This window comes from Phoca vitulina, unplaced genomic scaffold (assembly GCF_004348235.1).
Source record: "Phoca vitulina isolate PV1807 unplaced genomic scaffold, GSC_HSeal_1.0 scaffold71, whole genome shotgun sequence".
NCBI classification, from domain to species: Eukaryota; Metazoa; Chordata; class Mammalia; order Carnivora; family Phocidae; genus Phoca; species Phoca vitulina.
The window spans coordinates 11,099,162-11,121,328 of record NW_022589774.1 but is presented as its reverse complement, the minus strand read 5'-3'; the positions used below and the strand labels follow the sequence as shown (position 1 = coordinate 11,121,328).

The window sequence follows — 22,167 nt, the reverse complement described above, 5'->3', positions numbered from 1 at the left end:
CATTTAACCATTTTAAGACGCTAATAATTTTGCCATATCCCCCCCCCCCGCCCCCCGGGGAGCATTCTCTATCAAGATTAAAGAAGGGCTTATTCAGGAACAAACAGGATGCAGGAGTGATCGTCCAGCTTCCAGGCAAGCTATAAATAGCAACAGCATTTTCAAGAAATCTTGTGCCAATGTGTAAGTTACAGCTGAAACATGCAGGGCAGATTTTATTACAATGGTGTCACCAAAATTCATTATTATACGAGAAATGCAATCTTACCAAGTTTTCTTGGTTCCTGGCTGCTATTTTCTGCTCCTCTTCTGCCCCATTTTTCATGTACTTGACCTCTTCCACCGGTTTGATCCTATACTCGTCTGAGCACCAAAAAAAGAAAAGACATTTTATAACTTTTTCACAATGGTAGAAAAGTGTCACTGAGAAAAGCCCCCAGTAGCGTAATTTGTCAGAGCCTTTTCCCCGCAGCGTTTCTATGTGGTTCATTTGAAACAATCTGGAATACGCTTAACCAGCCTCTTTCTGGGAGGTGCTCTCTTCTGCCCTTTGGGAAGAGCTCAGCACCATAAAGGCAGCTAATGAACGTGGCAGCGCCTGGTCCTTCCACCGAGAGCAGATGGTGGCGGAGGAAACGGAGGGTATTCCACCTCTAAAGACGATCTAGAGTCTACACATACCAGGGCATATCACACAATGGTCTAAGGAAGCTTTTTCTCCACGAGAACATTAATTCGAAATGCCTGCGGCAGCAACTTTCAGCAGGACATTCACACCTTAATTTCCCTCTTTTGCAAAAACAAAGTATTGCTTAAGACTAAAGAGTTTAATAGATCAACAAATAGATGTAAACCATAGGGAGCTGAAATTTTCCTATTTGTGATCCCCATATTAAATGTGGAGCAGTCTTCAATTACTTCATATGCTGCACACATGAGCACATGCGCGTGCACACACACGCACACACACTTTAATCTCTCTCTACAGTCACATGCATGAAGAGCCACAGTATCTAAGGGAGCTAACAGGTATATCACTCAAGACTGGAGAGGCAGTGGGCCTCTAGGTAACGGGATCTAGACTTCCCAACAGCCAGAGAAAGAGAGAGTACAATAAATCTCAGTCTCAGTACACATCACAGGACAAACTCTGGAATAAAGCTCTTCCCCACGGCAGCAGTTTGGTAATGACGGTGACGCTTCCATCAGATTCCTGTCAACAGGAAATGACTTGGGAACCCTAAGGTCCAAATAGGTGTGACTTCGAGTCATCTTTAATTTGTTGGAAAAATTACAGAAATTGTGCAAGTGGAAAATTTCACCAATCAACAAACTGACGATTGCCTAGCATATGGCATGGAATAATGCCTATGATGGGCTACCTGAAAGACAGATGTTTATCGCTAAGAGAGTTTGCATTTCAGTTCAGGAAGTTGTAATGTAATAACCCTTAACACACTACCCCCAAAGATGTCTGCTAAAGTAACATTTTCCCAAGTAATTATACTGTTCAAATGTTTCTCAAAATGATCACCTTATGAAAGTAGTACATTTGCATGTATCTGAATAAAGATTCCATGTTCAGGCTAAGCCAATTGTTTTTTCCACCTGACAATTCAAGGTAGTTATTGATTCTGCTTCTTTCTAAAGAAATTAGAAAGACTGGTGTGAGGTTACAGTAATGAGCCTTCAGGAATACAGAGTCCTAAATGTATTAACAAGTTAATCAGTGGACTCTGATCCACAGTCACGACACAAAAGAATTTCACATTCCAATTTGTATTAAGAGGAAAAAAAAGGAAAGTAAATGAACAAAATAGACACATTTAATTAAGGATTACTTATTCAGAAGTTAAAAAAGCACTTGTTAATTACCAAAAAAAAAAAAAGACATTGACAAATTATGCCTCCAATATAATTACACAGAGATAAAAATAAAGGTAAAAAAAAGTTATGAGCCTCCCTAACTTCAGTTTGGGACGTTAATATTTATAAACCATGGTTCACTTGGATAAACTAACATTTCACTGGACTAAACTGTGATCTTAAGTACTTCTGGTCTCTATTTAAACATAAGTTATACACACACACACACACACACACACACACACTGTTTAAACATAATTTCGGTGGATTTCTATGACCGTCTGTAGGATCCTACCCCTCAGATGATAAGAAGGAAAGCACAACATTTTAGGACTTAAGCAGAACCTTCTGAGATGGTACTTTGCCCAATGCACAGCAAAGGGTCTGCCCTCGAGAAGATCCTCCCTTGCCTCGCCCCTTCCTCTCTACCTACCCACCATAGCCCACTGTCCACACTCCCTGAGCGGTCTAGCAATATTCAGTCTTCATTTGCTTTTTTACCCTCCAGGGAACACAACTGAATTGAAAGTAGTAGACAACCTATTAATATTTTCCTAATATTTTTCTTCAATGAAATGGGAAACCCGCTGGCTACATGACTTTCAAAGCAGCATTATCCCAAATACAGCCTTTTTAAAAAAAAAAAACATCAAGGCAGAATGATCACCAATTCAAAAAGAGGATACGTTTTAGTGTGTCATTACCAACCACGGCTGGCTGGCCGATGCGGAATACAAAGAAAGAAAAAACAAACAGCCATGACTACAAAGCCAGACCTATCATTATTACTTACACAACACACTGCCTAAAATCCGTTGTGGTATAAAACAAAACAAAACAAAAGGCCAGCAAGACCCTTAGAGAAGCCACAATTTATACAAAGTAAATACTTAAAAAAAATGGTCTGTTCCATTTCTCAAAGGCTGGCGCTGGGAAGGAAGGTGTCCATCTGGAAACAGACAACTCATCAACAAATGTGTCACACATTTCCATGGCGATGTCGCCGTCAGGAGCTGCACTCGCCAGCAAGCCTCAGCGCAGACGAATGGAGCATTTCGGGTTCTGACAGTGAACCAGCCAGACAAAAATCCCGTTTTCCTTTTGTTTAAGGCACAGGGGAATCAGTGTGGGACTCTGGGCCCCGTTCGTCAAGCCCCACGCTGGAGGCCATTAGCACAGCCACCAGTATAAGCCAGAGAATCCTGGCATCAGAGCAATGTGCCAACTTGATTAAGAAGGACGGAGGGGCAGGACCATCTTCCTCTGGCTCCCTCACACCTGTTCGCAATTTTTCTTTTCTTCCTGTTGATCTTGTCAGGTGGCCTATTAAAACGCACGTCAGGAACAGGAGGCCGACACCCCGTTCCGAACCTGCTCCCCCTTCTCTCTATGTAAACAGTCGCAAGCTGTGCTAGTCAAAATAGATCTGGGGTAAAAGCAATGAGCTGGTGAAATTTTTAGCATTTTATTCCCTAGCTTACACCAGAAGAGGGGCCGGATTGTTTTTGTGGTGGCTCTGGCATGAAGATACACAGTTTCCCACCAAATCTCTGGGCTTCATTTTTTTTCTTTTTTTAAAGATTTTATTTATTTATTTGACAGAGAGAGACACAGCGAGAGAGGGAACGCAAGCAGGGGGAATGGGAGAGGGAGAAGCAGGCTTCCCGTGGAGCAGGGAGCCCGACGCGGGGCTCGATCCCAGGACCCTGGGATCATGACCCGAGCCAGAGGCAGACGCTTAACCGACTGAGCCACCCAGGAGTCCCTGGGCTTCATTTTGATGTACAGTATATATTATGTGTGTGTGTGTATACACAATATTACAGTTACAGCTAGGAAGGGATCAGTTGGCTGCACATGTTTTAGGCGGTATGGACTCACCCCATTTTCTGGATCCTGTCAATTCTTCCATTATTAACAATGCACAGGCCCTATCCCAGTTGTCCCAAGCTTTGCCTTAAGGTTACCTTTATAAGCAATGCAACTGGCTTTAAAATGAGCCCATTAGATGGAGGTAAGTGCTGGAGTGAGTTTATAATGCCAGAATTATTAAAAAAAAAAAAAAAGTTAACAGTTTTCACAAATGTATACATTAGATGGGGAATGAAGAAATGCAGAATGCCATTATATGCTATTCTTTCTAGTAAGAAGGGATCTTACAGTTGTTTGCTAATCTGGTGAAATTTGCACCTACTTTCATACCTTCTTATCCAGTCTTCTTTTGATCAATGACACGTATGTGATAATAAATTTCTTGTTTTCCAGGACTGTTCCAACTTCAAAAATTCTGTGCTAATATCCTCATATTAAAAATGTCCAACATCTGGGCGCCTTAACTGAATGCTTTGGATTGCCTCTTTATCCAGAATTTGCATGAAGATTCTCTGGTAGACAATTAAGATATGCTCAGGAAAATATGAGAGCTTGGGCAAGGCATTGCAAGAACTATTTACAAACATAAGCCACTGAAAAGAAAACAACTCTACCAACCTTACGGCATACACTTGTTTCTCTTGGGTTCCTCCCATTGAACATCCTTGTCTCCCAAGCTAACTAAATTTGAGCCTTAAAATCCCGGTACAACTTCAAATTCTTGACTAGGATCTTTATTTCCTTACTTGGTAGGATTTTTCAAGAAGCAAGTATTCATAATGGTTAAAGGCTTAGCTTCTAGAGCTGGAATGCCTAGCCATATGACCCTGGGCAAGTTACTCATCCTTTCTGTGCCCTAATTTCTTCATTGGTAAAATGGGAATATCTACAGTACCTAATCTCACACACAGAGTCACATGAATTAATACATGAAAACAGTGCCTGGCCTATAGTAAATAATAAATGTTAGCTGCTGCTTTAGAAAGCTCTGCTGGGGGGCGCCTGGGTGGCTCAGTCGTTAAGCGTCTGCCTTCGGCTCAGGTCATGATCCCAGGGTCCTGGGATCGAGTCCCGCATCAGGCAAGTCCCCTTGCTCAGCGGGGAGCCTGCCTCTTCCTCTGCCTGCCGCTCCCCCTGTTTGTGCTCTCTCTCTCTCTGACAAATAAAATCTTAAAAAAAAAATAGAAAGCTCTGCTGGTTCTGCAGGGAATACTATCCCTAATGTACAAAATCCATCAAGATAGAAAAAGAAAAGGCGTAATATAAACATCAGTAATTAATTTAACCAAAAATTGTGATTTAACTACGTTAACAAATGAGGAGAGAAGACGTGAGAAGGGGATTTATCACCCATAAGCCTTTAGCATTTTTTTTAGCCATGCACATATATTACTTTAATCAAAATACTAACTAAAGTACCAGATTACTTTAGTTCGAATAATTTTAAAAGAATAACAAACAATTTTATGACTGAGAGAAGAAAAGTGATCATTATTCAAGTGAAATCAGGGGTTCAACAAAATGACGCTCCTCTATCTTCCCTTACATCCTCACTCACTAGTTGCCATGGCACGGCCTCGGTCCAGCCTCCCTTGAGGGCCAAGAGTGAACAAATGAGATTCCAATTCCGAACAGGCAGATTGACTGTTTTCGAGCCAGAAGAGTAGAAGCAGCTCTACAGAAAAGCAATTTGTGGAAGGAAAACCCTTTTCTGGAAGGACAAAGAGGCAGGACTCTCTGAAACTACAAACCAAAGATGGATGGATGGGTCAGCTGCATCGGGAAGATTTGTCTTCTCACTTCGGGAGACTCCAGCCCATCAGCTGTTCCCACTTCCACTGGTTCCATTCAACAAACAGCATTTAATATCTGCTGTGTGCTAAGCCCTGGTCTTTCTCAGGGGTTCATCTGGCGCAGTACATTATGGGGACTGTGTGTCTGTGTTGTTACTCAAAGTGTCTGGCACACAGAAGGTGTTTAATAAAGCCTTCTTCGAAAAGGAGAAGAAAAGCACAGAGCTGACTGTTCATACGTGAATAAATATTTCCCCTAATCAGTGAGTGCTTCAGTCCTGTTTGTCTCAGGGGTACATTTTTTTTTTTTTCTGCTAGATTTTCCAAGGAAGAAAAAGCATCTCTAAATGAAAAAAAAAAAAAATCCCCTTCTTTGCCTTTTTTTTCTTTTTTTTGCATCCAAACACAATGGGTGTGAAACCTCTCTTTCAAGTCCATTTTTGGTCTATGGATGTCCTCAATGTGACATTCTTAGCCGAGCTACACAGGCACATCCCAGGGATAATGTGGTTTCAGTTCCAGACCACTGTCATAAAGCGAATATGCAATAAAGTGAGTCAAATAAATATTTCGGTTTCCCACGAGATATAGATTGTTTACACTATATTGTAGTCTATAAAGTATGCAATAGCATTATGTCTCAAAAATCCAATGTACATAACTTAATTTAAAAATACTTTATTGCTACTAAGTAACATTTTCTTCTAGGCTCATGGAGTAGAGTGGAAGTAACGAGCTTTTCAGTATTAGAAACAATTAAGGAAGAATAAGTTTAGATCATTTGCCAAAAGAGCAATCAATATATTTCCTACAATTTGACTCCTAGGGCCCTACCGTAAAGAAACTGGATCCCAAAGATTATAGGTGAGGTCCATATTCGGGTGGAGATCAAGGAAGTTCAACCGAAAGAACTGTGGACTGACTAAAAGTGACAAATCTGGACTGACCAAAGGTTCTTTTTAAAAGGGCTATTTTGGAGATTATGATTTGGACTTTGGAGGCACTATTGTGATTAGCAGTGGAAGGAATTACATGTAAAATTCCTTAAATATTTATTGGCCTTTGAAAAATAATAAAAATAAAAACACTTTATTGCTAAAAAATGCTAACCATCATCTGAGCTTTTAGCAAGTCATAACCTTTTGATTACTGGACCTCGATGTTGATGGTTGCTGACTGATCAGGGTTGTGGTTGCTCAACGCTGGCGTGGCTCGGGCAATTTCTTAAAATAAGACAGCAGAGAAGACTGCCATATCAACGGAATCTTGCTTTCATGAACAATTTCTCTGTAGCACACAATGCCGTTTGACAGCATTTTACGCAAAGGAGAATTTCTTTCAAAACTGGAGTCGATCTTCTCCAACCCTGAAGTTGCTTTATCAAGTAAAGTTATGTAATATTCTCTCTATCCATCCATCTATCTATTTATCTATGCATCCATCCATCTATCTTTTGTTATCATTTCAAACGTCTTCACAACATCTTCACCAGGAGTAGATTCCATCTCAAGAAACCACTTTCTTTGCTCATCCATAAGAAGCAGCTCCTTATCCACTCAAGTTTGATCATGAGATTGTAGCAATTCAGTCCCATCGTCAGGTTCCATTTCTAATTCTAGTTCTCTTGCTGTTTCACCACATCTGCAGTCACTTCCTCCTCTAAAGTCTTGAGCTCCTTTCTAAGTCATCCATGAGGATTGGAATCACTTCTCAAACTCCTGTTCATGTTGGTATTTACACCTCTTCCCGTGAATCACGAACATTCTTAGTGGCATCTAGAATGCGGAATCCTTTCCAGAAGGCTTTCAACTTCTGTTTTCCAGGTCCATCAGAAAAATCACCTATCTGTGGCAGTTATAGCCTTATAAAATGTATTCCTTAAATAATAAGACTTGAAAGTCAAAATTATTCCTTGATCCAAAGGCTGCAGAATGGATGTTGTGTTAGCTGGCATAAAAACAACATTCATCTCATTTTATGTCTCCAATAGAGCTCCTGGGTGAGCAGGTATAATGTTAATGAGCAGTAATATTTTGAAAAAAAAGACAAACACCCTTTTTTTTCTGAGCAGATCTCAACAATGGGCTTAAAATAGTCAGTAAACCATGTTATAAACAGATGTGCTGTCATCCAAGATTTGTTGTTCCATTTCTACAGTATGGGCTGAGTATATTTAGCATCGTTCTTAAGAGCCAAGGATTTTCGGAATGGGAAATGAGCACTGGCTTCAACTTCAAGTCACCAGCTGCGTGAGCCCCTGACAATAGAGTCAGTCTGTCCTTGGAAGCTTTGAAGCCAGGACTGACTTGTCCTCTCTAGCTATGAAAGTGCCAGCTGGCATCCAGAAGGCTGTCACGTCTATCCTGGGAATCTGTTGTTTTGTGTAGCCACCTTCGTTGATTATCACAGCTAGATCTTCTGGATGACTTGGTGCTGCTTCATCCTGCACTTCTGTTATGAAGATGGCTTCTCTCCCTCAGCCTCATGAACTAACTCCTGCTAGCTTCCAACTTTTCTTCTGCAGCTTCCTCAGTCTTCACAGAATGGAAGAGAGTAGGGCGTTGCTCTGGATTAGGCTTTGGCGTAAGGGAATGCTGGGCCGGGTCTAATCTATGCAAACCACTCAAACTTTCTCCATCTCAGCAATAAGGCTGATTCACTTTCTTATTGTTTGTGTGTTCACTGGAGTATAGCACTTTTAATTTCCTTCAAGAACTTTTCCTTTGCTTTCACGACATGGCTAACTATTTGGTGCAAGAGGCCTAGCTTTCAGCCTATCTTGGCTTTTGTCGTGCCTTCCACCCTAAGCTGAAGCATTTTTAGCTTTTGATTTCAAGTGAGAGATGTGTGACTCTTCCTTTCACTTGGAGACTTAGAGGCCCTTGTTGGGATATCCACTGCCCTAATTTCAATACTGTGTCTCAGGGGCTAGGGAGGCCCAAGGAGAGGGAGAGAGATGGGGGGATGGCCGGTCAATGAAGCAGTCAGAATACACAAAACATTTACCAATTATATACCCATCGTACATGGGTGTGGCTTGTGGTGCCCCAAACAATTACAAATAGTAACATCCAAGATCACTGATCACAGATCATCATAACAAGCATAATAATAATAATGAAAAGGTTTGAAATATTGCAAGAATAACCAGAATGTGACACAGAGACATGAAGTGAGCAAATGCTGTTGGAAAATGGTGCCAACAGACTTGCACCATGCAGGGTTGCCACAAACCTTTGTTTAAAAAAAAAAAAAAAAAAGGCAATATCTGCAAAGTGCAATAAAGCAAAGCACAATAAATTGAAATGAAGTATGCTTGTATATCACTGGGCTATGCTTTTGAACTTGTCTCAGCCCTCCTATCATCCTCATCTTAAAATACATTTTGCACTTCTTATTTTTGCAACAGTAGGTCAGTGCCTGATATCTGCTGGATTGAAAAGAATTTTGTTACAGAGGCATTAAAGAGCAGAGAAAGGGGCACCTGGGTGGCTCAGTCGTTAAGCATCTGCCTTCAGCTCAGGTCGTGATCCCAAGGTCCTGGGATCAAGCCCCACGTTGGGCTCCCTGCTCAGCGGGAAGCCTGCTTTTCCCTTTCCCTCTTCCACTCCCCCTGCTTGTGTTCCCTCTCTTGCTGTCTCTCTCTGTCCAATAAATAAATAAAATCTTTAAAAAAGAAATAAAGAGCAGAGAATAGTGAAAGCTTTGATGACTTCAGCATATTTAACCCTAGTTCACTTCTAAACTCTCCTCCTCTTGAAAGCTTGTGCTGGGTACATCTAAGAAGCTGTTATGTGCTAGGTTCTGTGACAAGCAATGCAGGGGTAATGGAGGAGGCTGGGAGTGCCAAGGAAGACCACCTGTCTGGAGGGGAAGACTCAGGCTCTGACCACCCCTCTGCTATCCGGAGCACATTCCTCAGCACACATAGACTGACCCCATTCCACTCGGCCACTGCTCACCGGGGCTGATTCTAAATGTGGAACAATCGTAGGCAAAGCAGAGACTGGGTTGAAGGAGCTCATAGACCATTATCAATTCTCTGAGTCAGGCAGTCCCTTAGTGATAATTATTGTACCTCGCTTGTAGAAAGTGATTTTGCCCTTTCCAATGTAATAGTTATTATTAAGCAATTTCTAGGGTAATTATAAACTGCCCATTCTAAATGTTTTGAACATTTCAAAACAAGGCTTTGGTACATGTAATATAAAACACTCTCAGCTCTTTTCAGAATAGGTCTCAAATCCACCTAATAAAGGAAAAGTGATTTCAAATTAAGATTGTTTGATACATTACATTCTAATGATCTAAAAATAGAAGTTGTTCAAAAATAACAGGCAAGAAAATTATATTTTTAGACTTTATATGTGTGGAGATTAGACATGGAGAGGTCTGACCCGGGGGTTTCTACTAGGGGAAGTAGGAACATTGTACATATTTGTACATATCCCCCATTATCTCAAAATCCCCAAATGTTAATGTCACAAAGACAGCAATTCTATGCTTATTACATCCTTATTCTCTAGTGAAACCTAATGTTTGCTTGTATTTGAAAACCAGAGAGAAAAGGCCTTCGGGGGTGCTGACTCCATTTAGTCTTGCTTCAATGGTATAAAACTCATTTTAGCACCCCTCATCCATAAAGGGTACTATCCTTTTCAAAAATATGCAATGAAGTGAAGGGTGGAAGCGGTACGTAATTTTTATTTTAGTTTGATGTTTCAGAATTTACCAATGACACTGAGCACTTTTTCCATGCACCGATATCATTCATTTGTACTTCCATCCATGTGAAGCATCTCTTCATATCTTTTGCCCTTTTTTTTCTTATTGGAGTTACAGCATTTTTCTTACTGACTGCTATGAGCTCTCTGTAAACTACACCAATTTAGGACACACTTCTGGCCCAAAAAGGTCTGGGCAAAAACACTCTTGATTTTAGTTTGGACATGAGAAATTGAAAGGAACCAGCTGCTTTCTGTCTTTGAGTCAAGTGTTGGGGTATCTTGTGCTGCTTTTCTGTGTTTCTTTCCTTCAGCAATATTTACTGGGCACCTACTATCTGCCAGAGAACGTGGCATTCAGTCCTAGGGATTAGGTCTAGGAGGCGGAAGCAGGCCCTGTTTTGAAAGAGCTCACAGCCTCCTCTGGGGGGAGTGGGTGAGGAAGGATACAAGAAAATAAGGAAGAAGACCACACAGTGTCTATCGCTGTGAGAAGCACATGTATGGGGTGGTTGTGATAAAAAGGAGAGACCCCCTAAGCATGGTTGGGGAGAGCCTTGGAGGAGGTGATAAATCTCAGTGGAGTCCTGAGGAGCACTAGTGTGTGTGGGAATGACAAGTTCAGGCAACAGGCCAATGAGTTCAGAGGCCAGTGAGAATATGGCAAACGGGAACTACAATTAATTCAATATGGCCGACATGAAGAATTCCAGGGGGGTACAGTGATGTAAAGAGAAGAGCTGATAGGACCAGTCCAGGAAGACCTGATATGCAAGTCCCACGGAAGAGTCAGCCTCTCTTCTGGATTGATGTGGACTCTCCCACCAGTGCCCAGCACTGAAGCCACCATTTAGGTCAACTGTCTGTCCTTTGGATTGTCCTTACCCATCTCTTCTGGAGAGACCCCAACCACCTTAATCCAAGGCTTTCTGCTTCTCTCTGAGAGAAGGTGCGGCAAAGGAAGAATGAATGTACATCTCGAGATTGACCAGTTGGTCGAGGAAGGTTAGGAAGAACATGTAAGGAAGACAGGGAAAGAGCCAGAGAGAGAATTCACAGAAAGTTTCAAGAGAGTGGAGTCTTTATCCTGGATTCAGCCAATGGCATGCCGGTGGGGCACTGGTGGGTATAATGCCACATGTGTCAGAACGTGTGTTTCCTGTCTCCCCCAACGGGTATGCCTTCAACTGGGGATGGGGAAGTGCTGCAACACTAAGAATTGGGAGTGGTTGAGATGGGGATGTATAACCTCTCCTAGGGGCAAAAAGAATGTCACTGAATCTGATGTCAGCTCCTTCCCCTTCGATAGGACAACAACACATCACTCCAGATGGAGCACTGGTTTCCAAGGCCTTTCTCTTCCAGACCTGCCTTTGTGACTTCTCAGCTGTGTGCCATGGAAGCAGGGTACCTCTCTTAGTGAACTCTGCACTGAGATGCGTGCATGGGGTGCTTATGGTCTCTTAGCATTCTTAGGTCTTGTCCATGTCTTCGAGAGAACAAGATGAGGGGCACCTGCAGCGGCAAGGATCAGAGGGTGACAAAGCCCCTCTCACTATAGCACCTTTAATCATTAACACTCGACCTGCAGGCCCCATTCCTGAATCATTTAATCATTTCAGAGGCCAGACAACACATTTCCTTCATTCATTTGGGGTACATTATTCAGTGACCAGGGAACTATTATCCAGTCATTAAGGGTCCCTGGACATTCATCTTCTGACAAGCTCCCACGAAAGACACACAACCAGATCCAATCCAGCCTGGATTCCTTTATGAATTCATATGCACAGCGAGGCTTCCAGATGGGGAGGGGGTGTAATTTCTATACCATACAGTAATAATTTCCGATCAAGAAACAGAATGAGTGGTTGAGGAAGATTCGGAGCTGCTTTCAGAGAGGAGGGCTTGCATGGTTGTTCTGACAGCAATTTATCAAGTTTCTCAAGAGCCCTGCTCTGACTCTTCTTAGTGCTGGTTCCCCACCCACTGCTGAATCGCTGGGACTCTTGAAAAGTTGGAGGCCAGCTAATTCCTCTCTGCTATTCTTAGTTGGCCTCCTGTTATCTTAGATAAGCATTCATGATAAAAGCCTGCACAGTCACCTATGCTCTCTTCTGCTTTGATTTAATCCCCATGTCAGCTCTATGAGGCAGGAATTATACCCCCTTTCCACAGATGCAGGGATTAGTCTTTGATTGGCTGGTCAAGTGGCAATGCTGGTTCAAATCCAGGTTGGTCTGAGTTGGGGCCAGGTTCTTAACCACCAAGTTAGTTATTTTTTGTTTTTGTTTTTTTTAAACCACAAAGCACAGTAAATAATTACTTTGGGAGATGATATAGGCATAAAGCATAAATGGATTCAGAAAGGATTTGGACGGATTTGTAAATCACAGAGATATGAATAAAAGTTACAACAACATCTAACCTTCTTGGAAAGTAACAACAGAGAAACTACTAGACCCTCCCTTGTCAGGTGTCTGGAAACTTTATCAGTGGAAGATAGCATCCCTGTGCTCTTTAAGTTAGGAACTAATACACCATCCAAAGTAAGTGCTATGTGAAACCTTTTGTTAAAATGGTGATTTGACCAGTGCTGCATTTAACAGAAGAAAACTGAGTTTTTCTCCAATATATAGTAATTACTGCAATGTCTTTACAAAAACTTGTTTTTTGAGAGATAACTTAATTTTAAGGCTTCTGGTATACTACTACAACTCTGATATATGATCATTAAGACCAAGGAATAAATCAAGGACCTCTTCCTTCACTGGAGTAAGGAGAAGGAGGAGGGGGAGGAAGAGGGGAAAGAAGAAGAAGTGGAGGAGGAGGAGGAGGAGGAAGCATAAGAGAAGAAAGGAGAGCTATCATTTATAGAGCCCTTTTAATGTTCCAGATCCAGTTCTGAAAACCTGACATACAACAACCCATTTAATACTCACAAGGGCTCTATGAAGTAGAACCATTAATGTCTCTATCACACTAAAAAGGAAACTGAGGCACAGAGCATTCATTCACCTAGCTGTACCACCTAGTGAGTGGTGGGATGGGGCTAGGTCTTGAACCCAGGCAGTCTGATTCAGACCCCATGCTCTCATTCAACTTCCCCACAAATGTATAGTAAAGTGAATTTCTGAGAAAAAGAGAAATTCTTTTTGTATACAGAACTATTACATGTTTTCACACCATGTACTCTCTGCCTGAATGGAAGTCACCCTTAAGATAAGCCTTTTCAAGTCAGTCATTAAGAACTGTATTATCATAAAAGAAGACCTAAAGTAATGTGAACAGTAAACTGTTAGGGTAAACTATAAGGCAGTAACTAATATTTCTGAAGAGATACCTAAGAGCGTGGCTCACGTGCCTCCTCTGTACATGCAGCTGATAAAATTCCACTGTTCTCAAAAGGGCCTGAAATGTGAGTTGTTTTTCTAGGGCTGGCAGTAAATTTCTGCTGATTCATTTGTAGTCAGTTCCTCACTACATCCAAGATCAATGGTCATGAATTTGCAGGACGGCTCTTCAGGATGAGGAATTTCAATGACCATTCCAGAAACTCTCTCCCATTTACTGTGGCTGCCACAGCCATCTCAAACATTGAACAATTTGTCCAACGTGTGGGTGTGTGTGTGTGTGTGCGCGCGCGCGCATACACGTTTGTGTTTGAGGAAGAAGTACATTTGAATGTCCATTTGACTTAATTGCTTTAATTGGGTTCTGACTTAAGTGGATTTCTGTTAAGGAAAAGATTCACAGATAATAACCAGCACAGAGAACAGTATTAGCACTCGAGCCTCCCAGCACCCCACCGCCGAGCCACCTCACCGATGAGCTGCGTGAGGCCAGACCTGCTTGTGTGATTTTGTGCCGCAGACTGGCAAAGGGGTGAGGAGGTTAGTGGGAGAGCTGCGGCAGGCCAGATTTACACCAGAAAGGGGAGGGCTAACAAGAGGAGAAGAATTGTTAAGGCCAGGCACAGAAGACCTCAGGTGGCCTCGGCTAGAGGGGAAAGTTTTGTGGACGATGAGACAGAGAAAGAGGGAGATTTCTGAGATGGTAAGAGGAAGACAGACAGGGTCACTGGGGTGACAGAGAGCTAGAGATTTCTGGGAGTAGACTTCAGTATGTTGTGCTGTGGTTTATGAATGGCACCTCCTTGTGATTCTTTGAGATTACTCAGTAAAAATTTAAATTGCTTTTCAATGATGTTTAATGTTTCTTTTGATATGTCTCTGGATTGAAGGTGGCTTTCAGGGGCCTGACTCAATCTGGGTTGGACAACCATGAGTGGCAGCAAAATCATTAACAAGAATAGAAGGAGACTGGATAGAGTCATTTCCAGTTAAAGTAATTCCCAAGTTTGTAAGCACTGCCACTGAATTTTGAAAATGGAAAGCTAAAATACAATTTGTGATAAAATAGTGTAGCGTCTCTCCTTATGAAAAATATTCATGACCTGACTTTCACTGCACAGATCTCATGAAAAGAAATGCTCACACTCGTGGAGAAAGGTCCTGGAGTGTTAGGGAGAGCGCTCATTCACATGTGCACAGACAGAAGACAAGGGCTCTCGCGCTTCTCTCCTTTGACAAGTCCGTAGATCTCTTCTCACAAGAGCTTCATTCACATAAAACTAAAGATCATTTCCAGTTGCTATGAATCGCCAAGTTATCTTCCCCTCAGAGATGAAAGTGGGCTCAGACTGCAACAAAGAGTAGCTCTTTAGGAATAATGTGTCTGGGTGAGAGGGGGAACAGCATGCTCAAGGATAGTTTAATGGTGAGCGACACAGTAAATAAGATCACACCATCTTCCACAACCCGTTTCGTCTGAACCAGCCTATTTTAGTAACCCATTCTGCTCAACTGGTTTGTGAAAGACAGTGGGCATTTATCTTTTGGGGAGAAGGGATGAGGACTCATTCAAAAGGGCATCTGAGAGGTTCAATTAAATTCAAATCAGCTAACTTGTGTGACAGTTGCCAGGTAGGCTCTGTAGTGAGAGTCCGAGGACCAGAGCTTATGGAGAAGTGGTCCTTAAGGACTCTCACCCACCATTTCTACATAAGCTATTTAAATGCAGTTTAGGATCACAAAACTTCTTAAAGCTGACATTCCATTTTGCTTCCTCAACAGGTGTATAGTAGCAAACAAGACAAAACAAAATAAAAAACCCTCCTGTATCATCTGATACATGTTAGAATGGTAATTATCGAAAAGACAAGAAATAACAAGTGTTGATGAGGATGTAGGAAAAAAGAGAATCCTCATGCACTATTGGTGGGAATGTTAACTGGCGTAGCCACTATGAAAAGCAGTATGGAGGTTCCTGAAAAAATTAAAAATCGAACTCCCATATGATCTAGCACTCCCACTTCTGGGTATACATCTAAAGGAAAGGAAATCAGGATCTTGAAGAGGTATCTGTACCCCCATGTTCACTGCAGCTTTATTCACAATAGCCAAGATATGGAAACAACCTAAACGTCCACTGACAAAGTAATGGATAAAGAAAATGTGACACACACACACACACACACACACACACACACACTGGAATATTACTCAGTTGTGAGAAAGAAGGAAATCCTATCATTTGTGATGACTGGAATGGATCTTGAGCGCATTACGCTAAGTGAAATAAGTCAGAGAAAGTCAAATATGTATGATATCACTTATATGTGGACTCTAAAAATGTTAAACTCACAGAAATAGAGTAGAATGGTGGTTGCCAGTAGCTGGGGGATGGGGGAAATGGGGAGATGTATGTCAAAGGGTACAACTTTCAGTCATAAGATAAATAAGTTCTGGGGATGTAATGTACAGAATGGTGACTATAGTTAACAATACTGTATTATATACTTGAAATTTGCTAAGAGAATAAATCTTAAGTGTTCTCCCCACATACACAAAAAAAGGTAATTATGTGAGGTCAAAGACAGACATGTTAACTGACTTATTCTCATAACCACTTTCCAATATATATGTGTATCAAATCATCACGTTGTAGGGGCACCTGGGTTGCTCAGTCGTTAAGCGTCTGCTTTCGGTTCAGGTCATGATCCCAGGGTCCTGGGATCGAGCCCCGCATCGGGCTCCCTGCTCAGCAGGAAGCCTGCTTCTCCCTCTCCCACTCCCCCTGCTTGTGTTCCCTCTCTCCCTTGTGTCTGTCTCTGTCAAATAAATAAATAAAATCTTAAAAAAAAAAAAATCATCACGTTGTAAACCTTAAATTTATACAATGTTATAAGTTGATTACACATAAATAATGCTGAGAAAAATAATGGAAAAAAAAGAGAACTGCTATAATTTCTAAGACTTTGGATGATTTAAATCAGAAATTTTTAACATAGGGAAGTATGAAAAGCCCACACATTTCTATACACACAGGCCAAAGGAGAATTTGGGAGGACAGCTCATAGAGAGGCACAAAATAGCCAGAGTCTTTTAGCACATCTCCTGCACCACTTTCTTTCAGCTACCCTTCTTTGAGATGTTGCTTGGACTCAAAGGCCTAAGTTAGGTAAAATCTCAGAGTTCAAAGATTTTCAAGTATAATGCACGACGTGGACGTGGTCAAGGTTTCTTTTACTTTGAGTTACATCTGAAGCAGCACGTATAGTGCAAAGAGGCCTTGCAGCCGATCAAGGGGTGATTATGGCTCATGGCCTTTTATACCCCCACCACGTCAGTTTCCAGAAACAACCTCCATCACCATTTGGGACATCTGTTCCCTATGGACTGAGCCACATCACCCACTCTAAGGTGTGGGTTTCAGGTTTTGAAATCCCTTATGGTCTAGGACTTCGGATCTCCCCTTACCTAGGGGACAGCCCAGAGGTTAGTCACTTGTTTTCTCAGGATGCTCTCTGGGTAGATCTGGCCTTGGATTACCAAACCTACTCTACTCATCCCTCTCTTACTTGCTCCCTTTTCTACCCTTTCCAGTCGGTCATCTAATCTCCTCTTCCATTTTCGGTCAACTTCTCCTCTTTCCACAATCTGTGGAGGCAAATCAAGCCCCCCTCTTCCCCAAGCCCAACTTTCTGCAAAAGGTGACATTTACACATTTACCACATCTTTTCACAGGTGACTTTTTTCTTCTGTAAGATTCTGCTGAGCACAAAAGAGTATCTTTTGTCAAGTACCTCAAAGAATATGGATGCTGTTCCTTGGTGATGGAGATAGCGGGGGGTGGGGGTTGGGGGCGGCAGGACGAGGAGTGAGGGGATTGATGTTATTCATTCCTTGAAAGGTAACAATGCAGACTGGAAAAGAGATTCACAATGGAAAATTATCTGGGGGCTTGATGTACCTCCCCAGAAATGTTTTATTTGTGTGTATCTGTTCTCTCATCTCATAGGATGCTGTTCCTATTCTGGGGAGATGTAAAAGGTAAGTGAATTGGGATGGTGCATATATTGGAAGCAAAGAGAACAGGAACAGGGACCACAGCTCAGAGCAGGTCAGGGGAAAAAAAAACTAGAGCTCAGAGTTCCATGAGAAGCAAAGAGGGCAGGAATAAGAGTCGGTGTTGGGGGCTAGGGAGAGAAATGGCAAGCAAGGGAAGGGAGGTGAGAGCAGACATGTATCTCCTCAGGTACCTGTGGCCTTCAACCCACTTGCTAAAAATGAAAAAAACAAGTCATTTCTGAAGATCCCTTCACAATTAGGTTGAGTGAAATGAAACATGGTGGTTTCTATCAGATCCGATGAAATGCTCAAGAGAAGAAGCACCTCACACCAGGAGGTTCTGGAGTCCTGAAGTGACTCTCTTTACCTGGGCCATGTCCCACACCTACGTACAGCCAAGCACCGTAAACTAAAGAAGAGAACCAAGTCATATTTTATTCCTTATAACCCTGTCTTGAAAAAGTCCTTACTTGCACAATACCATGTTGCTAAGCCTCAGAACACAGTTTCTGCTTCAGAACCTATAAACCTTGCATCCCGTGAACCACTTGGGAGCAGGAGCCTCTACTGGTACATAATTCCACCCAACACTCCCACTCCCTCACTGAAAAATCTGCAGGTGAGATGAGCTCTAATGAAGACCATATTTAAGCATCCCCCGAATGTACCTGGAACCTGCCCATATCGCCACCTCCACTGCTACCTCCCTAGTCCAGACCACCATCACCTCCTGCCTGACCCAGGCTCTAACCATCACCTGTCTCCCCTCTTGCCTTGTACAGTCTATTCCCATCACAGCAGCCAGATTAAGCCTTTAGATTAAAACCAAAGTCAGACTACATCACTCCCTAACTCCCTAAACCCTCTCCTGGCTTCTATTTAGAATAGAATCTGGCGTCTATACCTGAGCTACGGGGCAACATAGAGTGAGTTTATCACCCATCACGCTCCTGGCCTGAAGACCTCAGGCTTTTCCCTGGAACCCACCAGCAGGCTCCCTCTCAGGGATGTGGCCCTGCTGTTCCTTTGCCTGAATTATTCTGTTCCAGGGTATTCCCGTGGCTTTTGTTCCCTTACTTCAGGTCTCTGCTCAAAAAGGTCAACTACTCAGACAAACCTTCTCTGACCTATGCATTTAAAATAGCCACCTGTCCCTCTCTCTCCCTTCATTTTTTCATTGCACATATCCCCATCTGACCGGGTATTATCCGTCTCTCTGCTTAGTGTCTGTGTCACTCCCTAGGATGTGAGCCAAATGAGGGCAGTTACTGTCTCACTACATATTACATTCCCTAGTAAAAAGCCAGTTTATAGCAATGACTCAATAAATATCTCTGAAATAAGTAACTGTGATTTTCAGAGTTCCATCGGAGCTAAAAGCATATTGTTTTTCATTTCAACACTTGGCAAATGAGCGATTGCATTGGGGGAAACAGCCAAGGAACAAAGGAGGAAAGCCATGGTCAAAACCCAAGGTCTAAACACCTTTTTTTAAGGAGATTTCTTTCCCGCTGAGCAGGGAGCTGGACGTGGGGCTCCATCACAGGACCCTAAGATCATGACCTGAGCTGAAGGCAGGTGCTTAACCAACTGAGCCACCCAGGCGCCCCAGGGTCTAAACACTTTTAAATAAAGAAACATTTCTTGAGTGAAAAAAGGCAACGAGAAGTAAAAGATTAATGAAAAATATTGTGTTAAAAAGCAGACATAATAAATGCCAAAATGTTGGGTGCAACATTAAAAACAAAATCCTATTTCACGTATCATTTGATGGTATCTTCTTTGGTCAAAGATCAAAAACAACAGTGACACAGAGTGAAGCATGGGTGCATGTAGCTAGAAGGGAATTTAAATGCAATTCAGCTTGTTGTGCATGGGGTTTCCAAAATGGAAATGAAACTTAATCCAAATAGAGATCTGTACCAGTTTGGCTTTGTTTCACATTTTGAAAACTTCATTAGTTTCATAGATTGCTATTATAGTGCTCTGCTTTTTCCGTTTGCCCTTACTCTTTTGACTTTCAGTCTTAATAGCCATGCACATAACTTTTGAACTATATTTTAAATGAAAATGTAAATATCCATTTACAAGATAACTTAAGCATGGATTATTGTGTCTAAGGAAGTGAACTGTGCACATTGTGTCCCATGCAGCCTTCCTCCCTCTCCACCAATTCCTTTCCCCAGCAATGGCCTTTCTAGCTAAGAAACTTTATGCAACCTTTTAAAAACCATCCAAGACCATTTTTCAAATGTACTATTATGTTATGGAACATTATTTATGTATATATTTAATATCATGGCCACGAGACTTTTATCTCTTCGTTACGCTTTAGAATTTGATTTTGTTAAGTTCTGACTTCCTCTTACCCTTTTAAAATCCAGCAGAACCAACAGAGTACGCCTATATAAGTTAATAAACAAAATCATACTCTGAAAGTGACCAGCCTACGGTAGAGTAGTTTTTGCCAAAGTCAGCAACCTGGGAAATTAAATGTTCTCTTTTTAGCCTAAATTTCATTTCAGACTATCTTCTATCAAACATTTCATTATTCCTTTCAAATAGCAGAACCCATGTATGTCACCCACTACTTCTAACAAAACTTTAAAACAAAAAGTCAGCAGAACGAATCTCATACTGACTAGCAGCCGCACAAGAGCAACGTAAACAAGCAACGCTGGATGGAAGATTAACAGAAAACCCACGAGCCGGAATGGAAGCAGGGATCGTACCCCACACTTCCAGCTTTCTCACCTTCTAGCTTGCGGGAATGCTTCGAAGCTACAGATGATATTCGTGATTTTTGTTTCTAATTTTTTAGAAGAAAAAAAATGGTATCACCAAAGCCTTGGTCAACTTGGGACCATAAAGCTGGTAGCTGTGAACACTATCAGCCCCATCGTTTTACAAAAAAACAACAACAACAAAACAATATCATATATAATCTTTTCAATGACCCCATGGCTAAAGAGAAACCAAGAGCACAAAGTTGTGTGACCATAGTCTGGGGAACAGGTAAAGTGAAACCTTTGAACATTAGTGCTCAGCACACCCACAGTGATCACCTAAGTTCAACACACTCACTCCCAAGATGGAGAAAGAAGCTCACAGGTCACCTTGTAGCTATTATTCCATAGCAGAATCCAAATGCACCCGAGGTCCCCACCCACTAAGTCAGGAGCTCCTCGATACACTGGGTTTACTAGGCTACAGCCATTTGTTTTGTTTGTTTTAATGAAACCTTATGCAGTATGTAGCCCACTATGTTCTCTAGGAGAAGTTACTATACTGTGAAGAATTATTTATAGTAGAAAATCTGAGCACAACTGAGAACTCACATAGGATGAGGATGGCTCAACTTCAAGCTGGTCATCTGTCAACCCTCACATCACTCTGCTCATTTCTCCTTCTTTTTAAAAACTAGTATGCTATTTATTTATTTGTTTGTTTGTTTGTTTGTTTATTTATCTATTAGAAAGGGAGAGAGAGAGCACAAGCGGGGAAGAGGGGCAGAGGGAAGGGGGTTAAGAGAGAATCTTAAGCAGACTCCGTACTGAGTGTGGGGCCTGATGCAGGGCTCAATCTCACAACCCTAAGATCATGACTTGAGCCGAAATTAAGAGTCAGGTGTTTAACCGACTGAGCCACCCAGGCGACCCTCATTTCTCCTCTTTAAACTTTGAAAGGAAGAGTAAGACAACTGATAGGTTCCTGCTAGAACCTACATTATAAGGTATTATGAGGATTGAATGAATTAATAAATTAATAAATAACAAAATACTTGAAATAATGCCTGCACATAAAAAGTATTCAATAAATACATAGACTTCTTTAAGAAAGTTTTATAGATTATTCCCTTTCATAAACAGCACATTCATTAAAAGTAAGGATCATCATAGTGTGTTTTGAAAAAAAAAAAACATTTATTTAATTGTTTTCAAAAACTTCATTTAGAAAGAGATATGGAATATTTGGAAACTATAACAGAAGCACAAAGACTCACTGGTAATCAGCACCACCCAGAGATAATCATTATTCACCTTTCCTGGTAAACACCTAGAGGCTTTCCTTTCAGTCCATGTACATATCTATTGAGTATCTATTGCCATTTGATAGAGTCATTCTATATGTATGAGTTTCATACCCAGCTTTTTCCATTTAACATCAGAGTACTTAATACAATGAACAAATAGAAATGTCCAAACAAGGAAATGAAGCATTTACGATGGTAAACTCTCTTATCTTTATATCCCCAAAGTCCAGAATTTGGAATTATTTGATGCAATTAGGTTTTCATTGGGTTCAAGGAACTGCAGAGCCAGACAGAGCCAGACATGCAGATGAGTTCCACGCCTCTCAAACAGAGGTGCCCTTGACCTTCCTTGGGCTCAGACGTAGGTTCTCCAGACCCTAGTCCACAGAGTCAGCTCAAGAGCAGGATACAATATGAGGGGGTATCTTCCCACCACTATTCAATGGTTGTTTGCCGACAAGAACAAA

General features: G+C 41.7%; 1 protein-coding gene across 2 annotated transcripts in view; it reads right to left on the bottom strand.

Moving 5' to 3' along the window:
• The window catches only part of CUNH1orf21 (chromosome unknown C1orf21 homolog), a 216,720-nt gene that overhangs the window by 102,841 nt on the left and 91,712 nt on the right, over positions 1-22,167 (bottom strand). For both annotated transcript variants that reach the window (XM_032393117.1, XM_032393116.1), the window contains one exon: positions 269-363. In XM_032393117.1, coding sequence (XP_032249008.1) covers positions 269-363 — 95 coding nt within the window. The remainder of the gene's footprint in view (positions 1-268; positions 364-22,167) is intronic.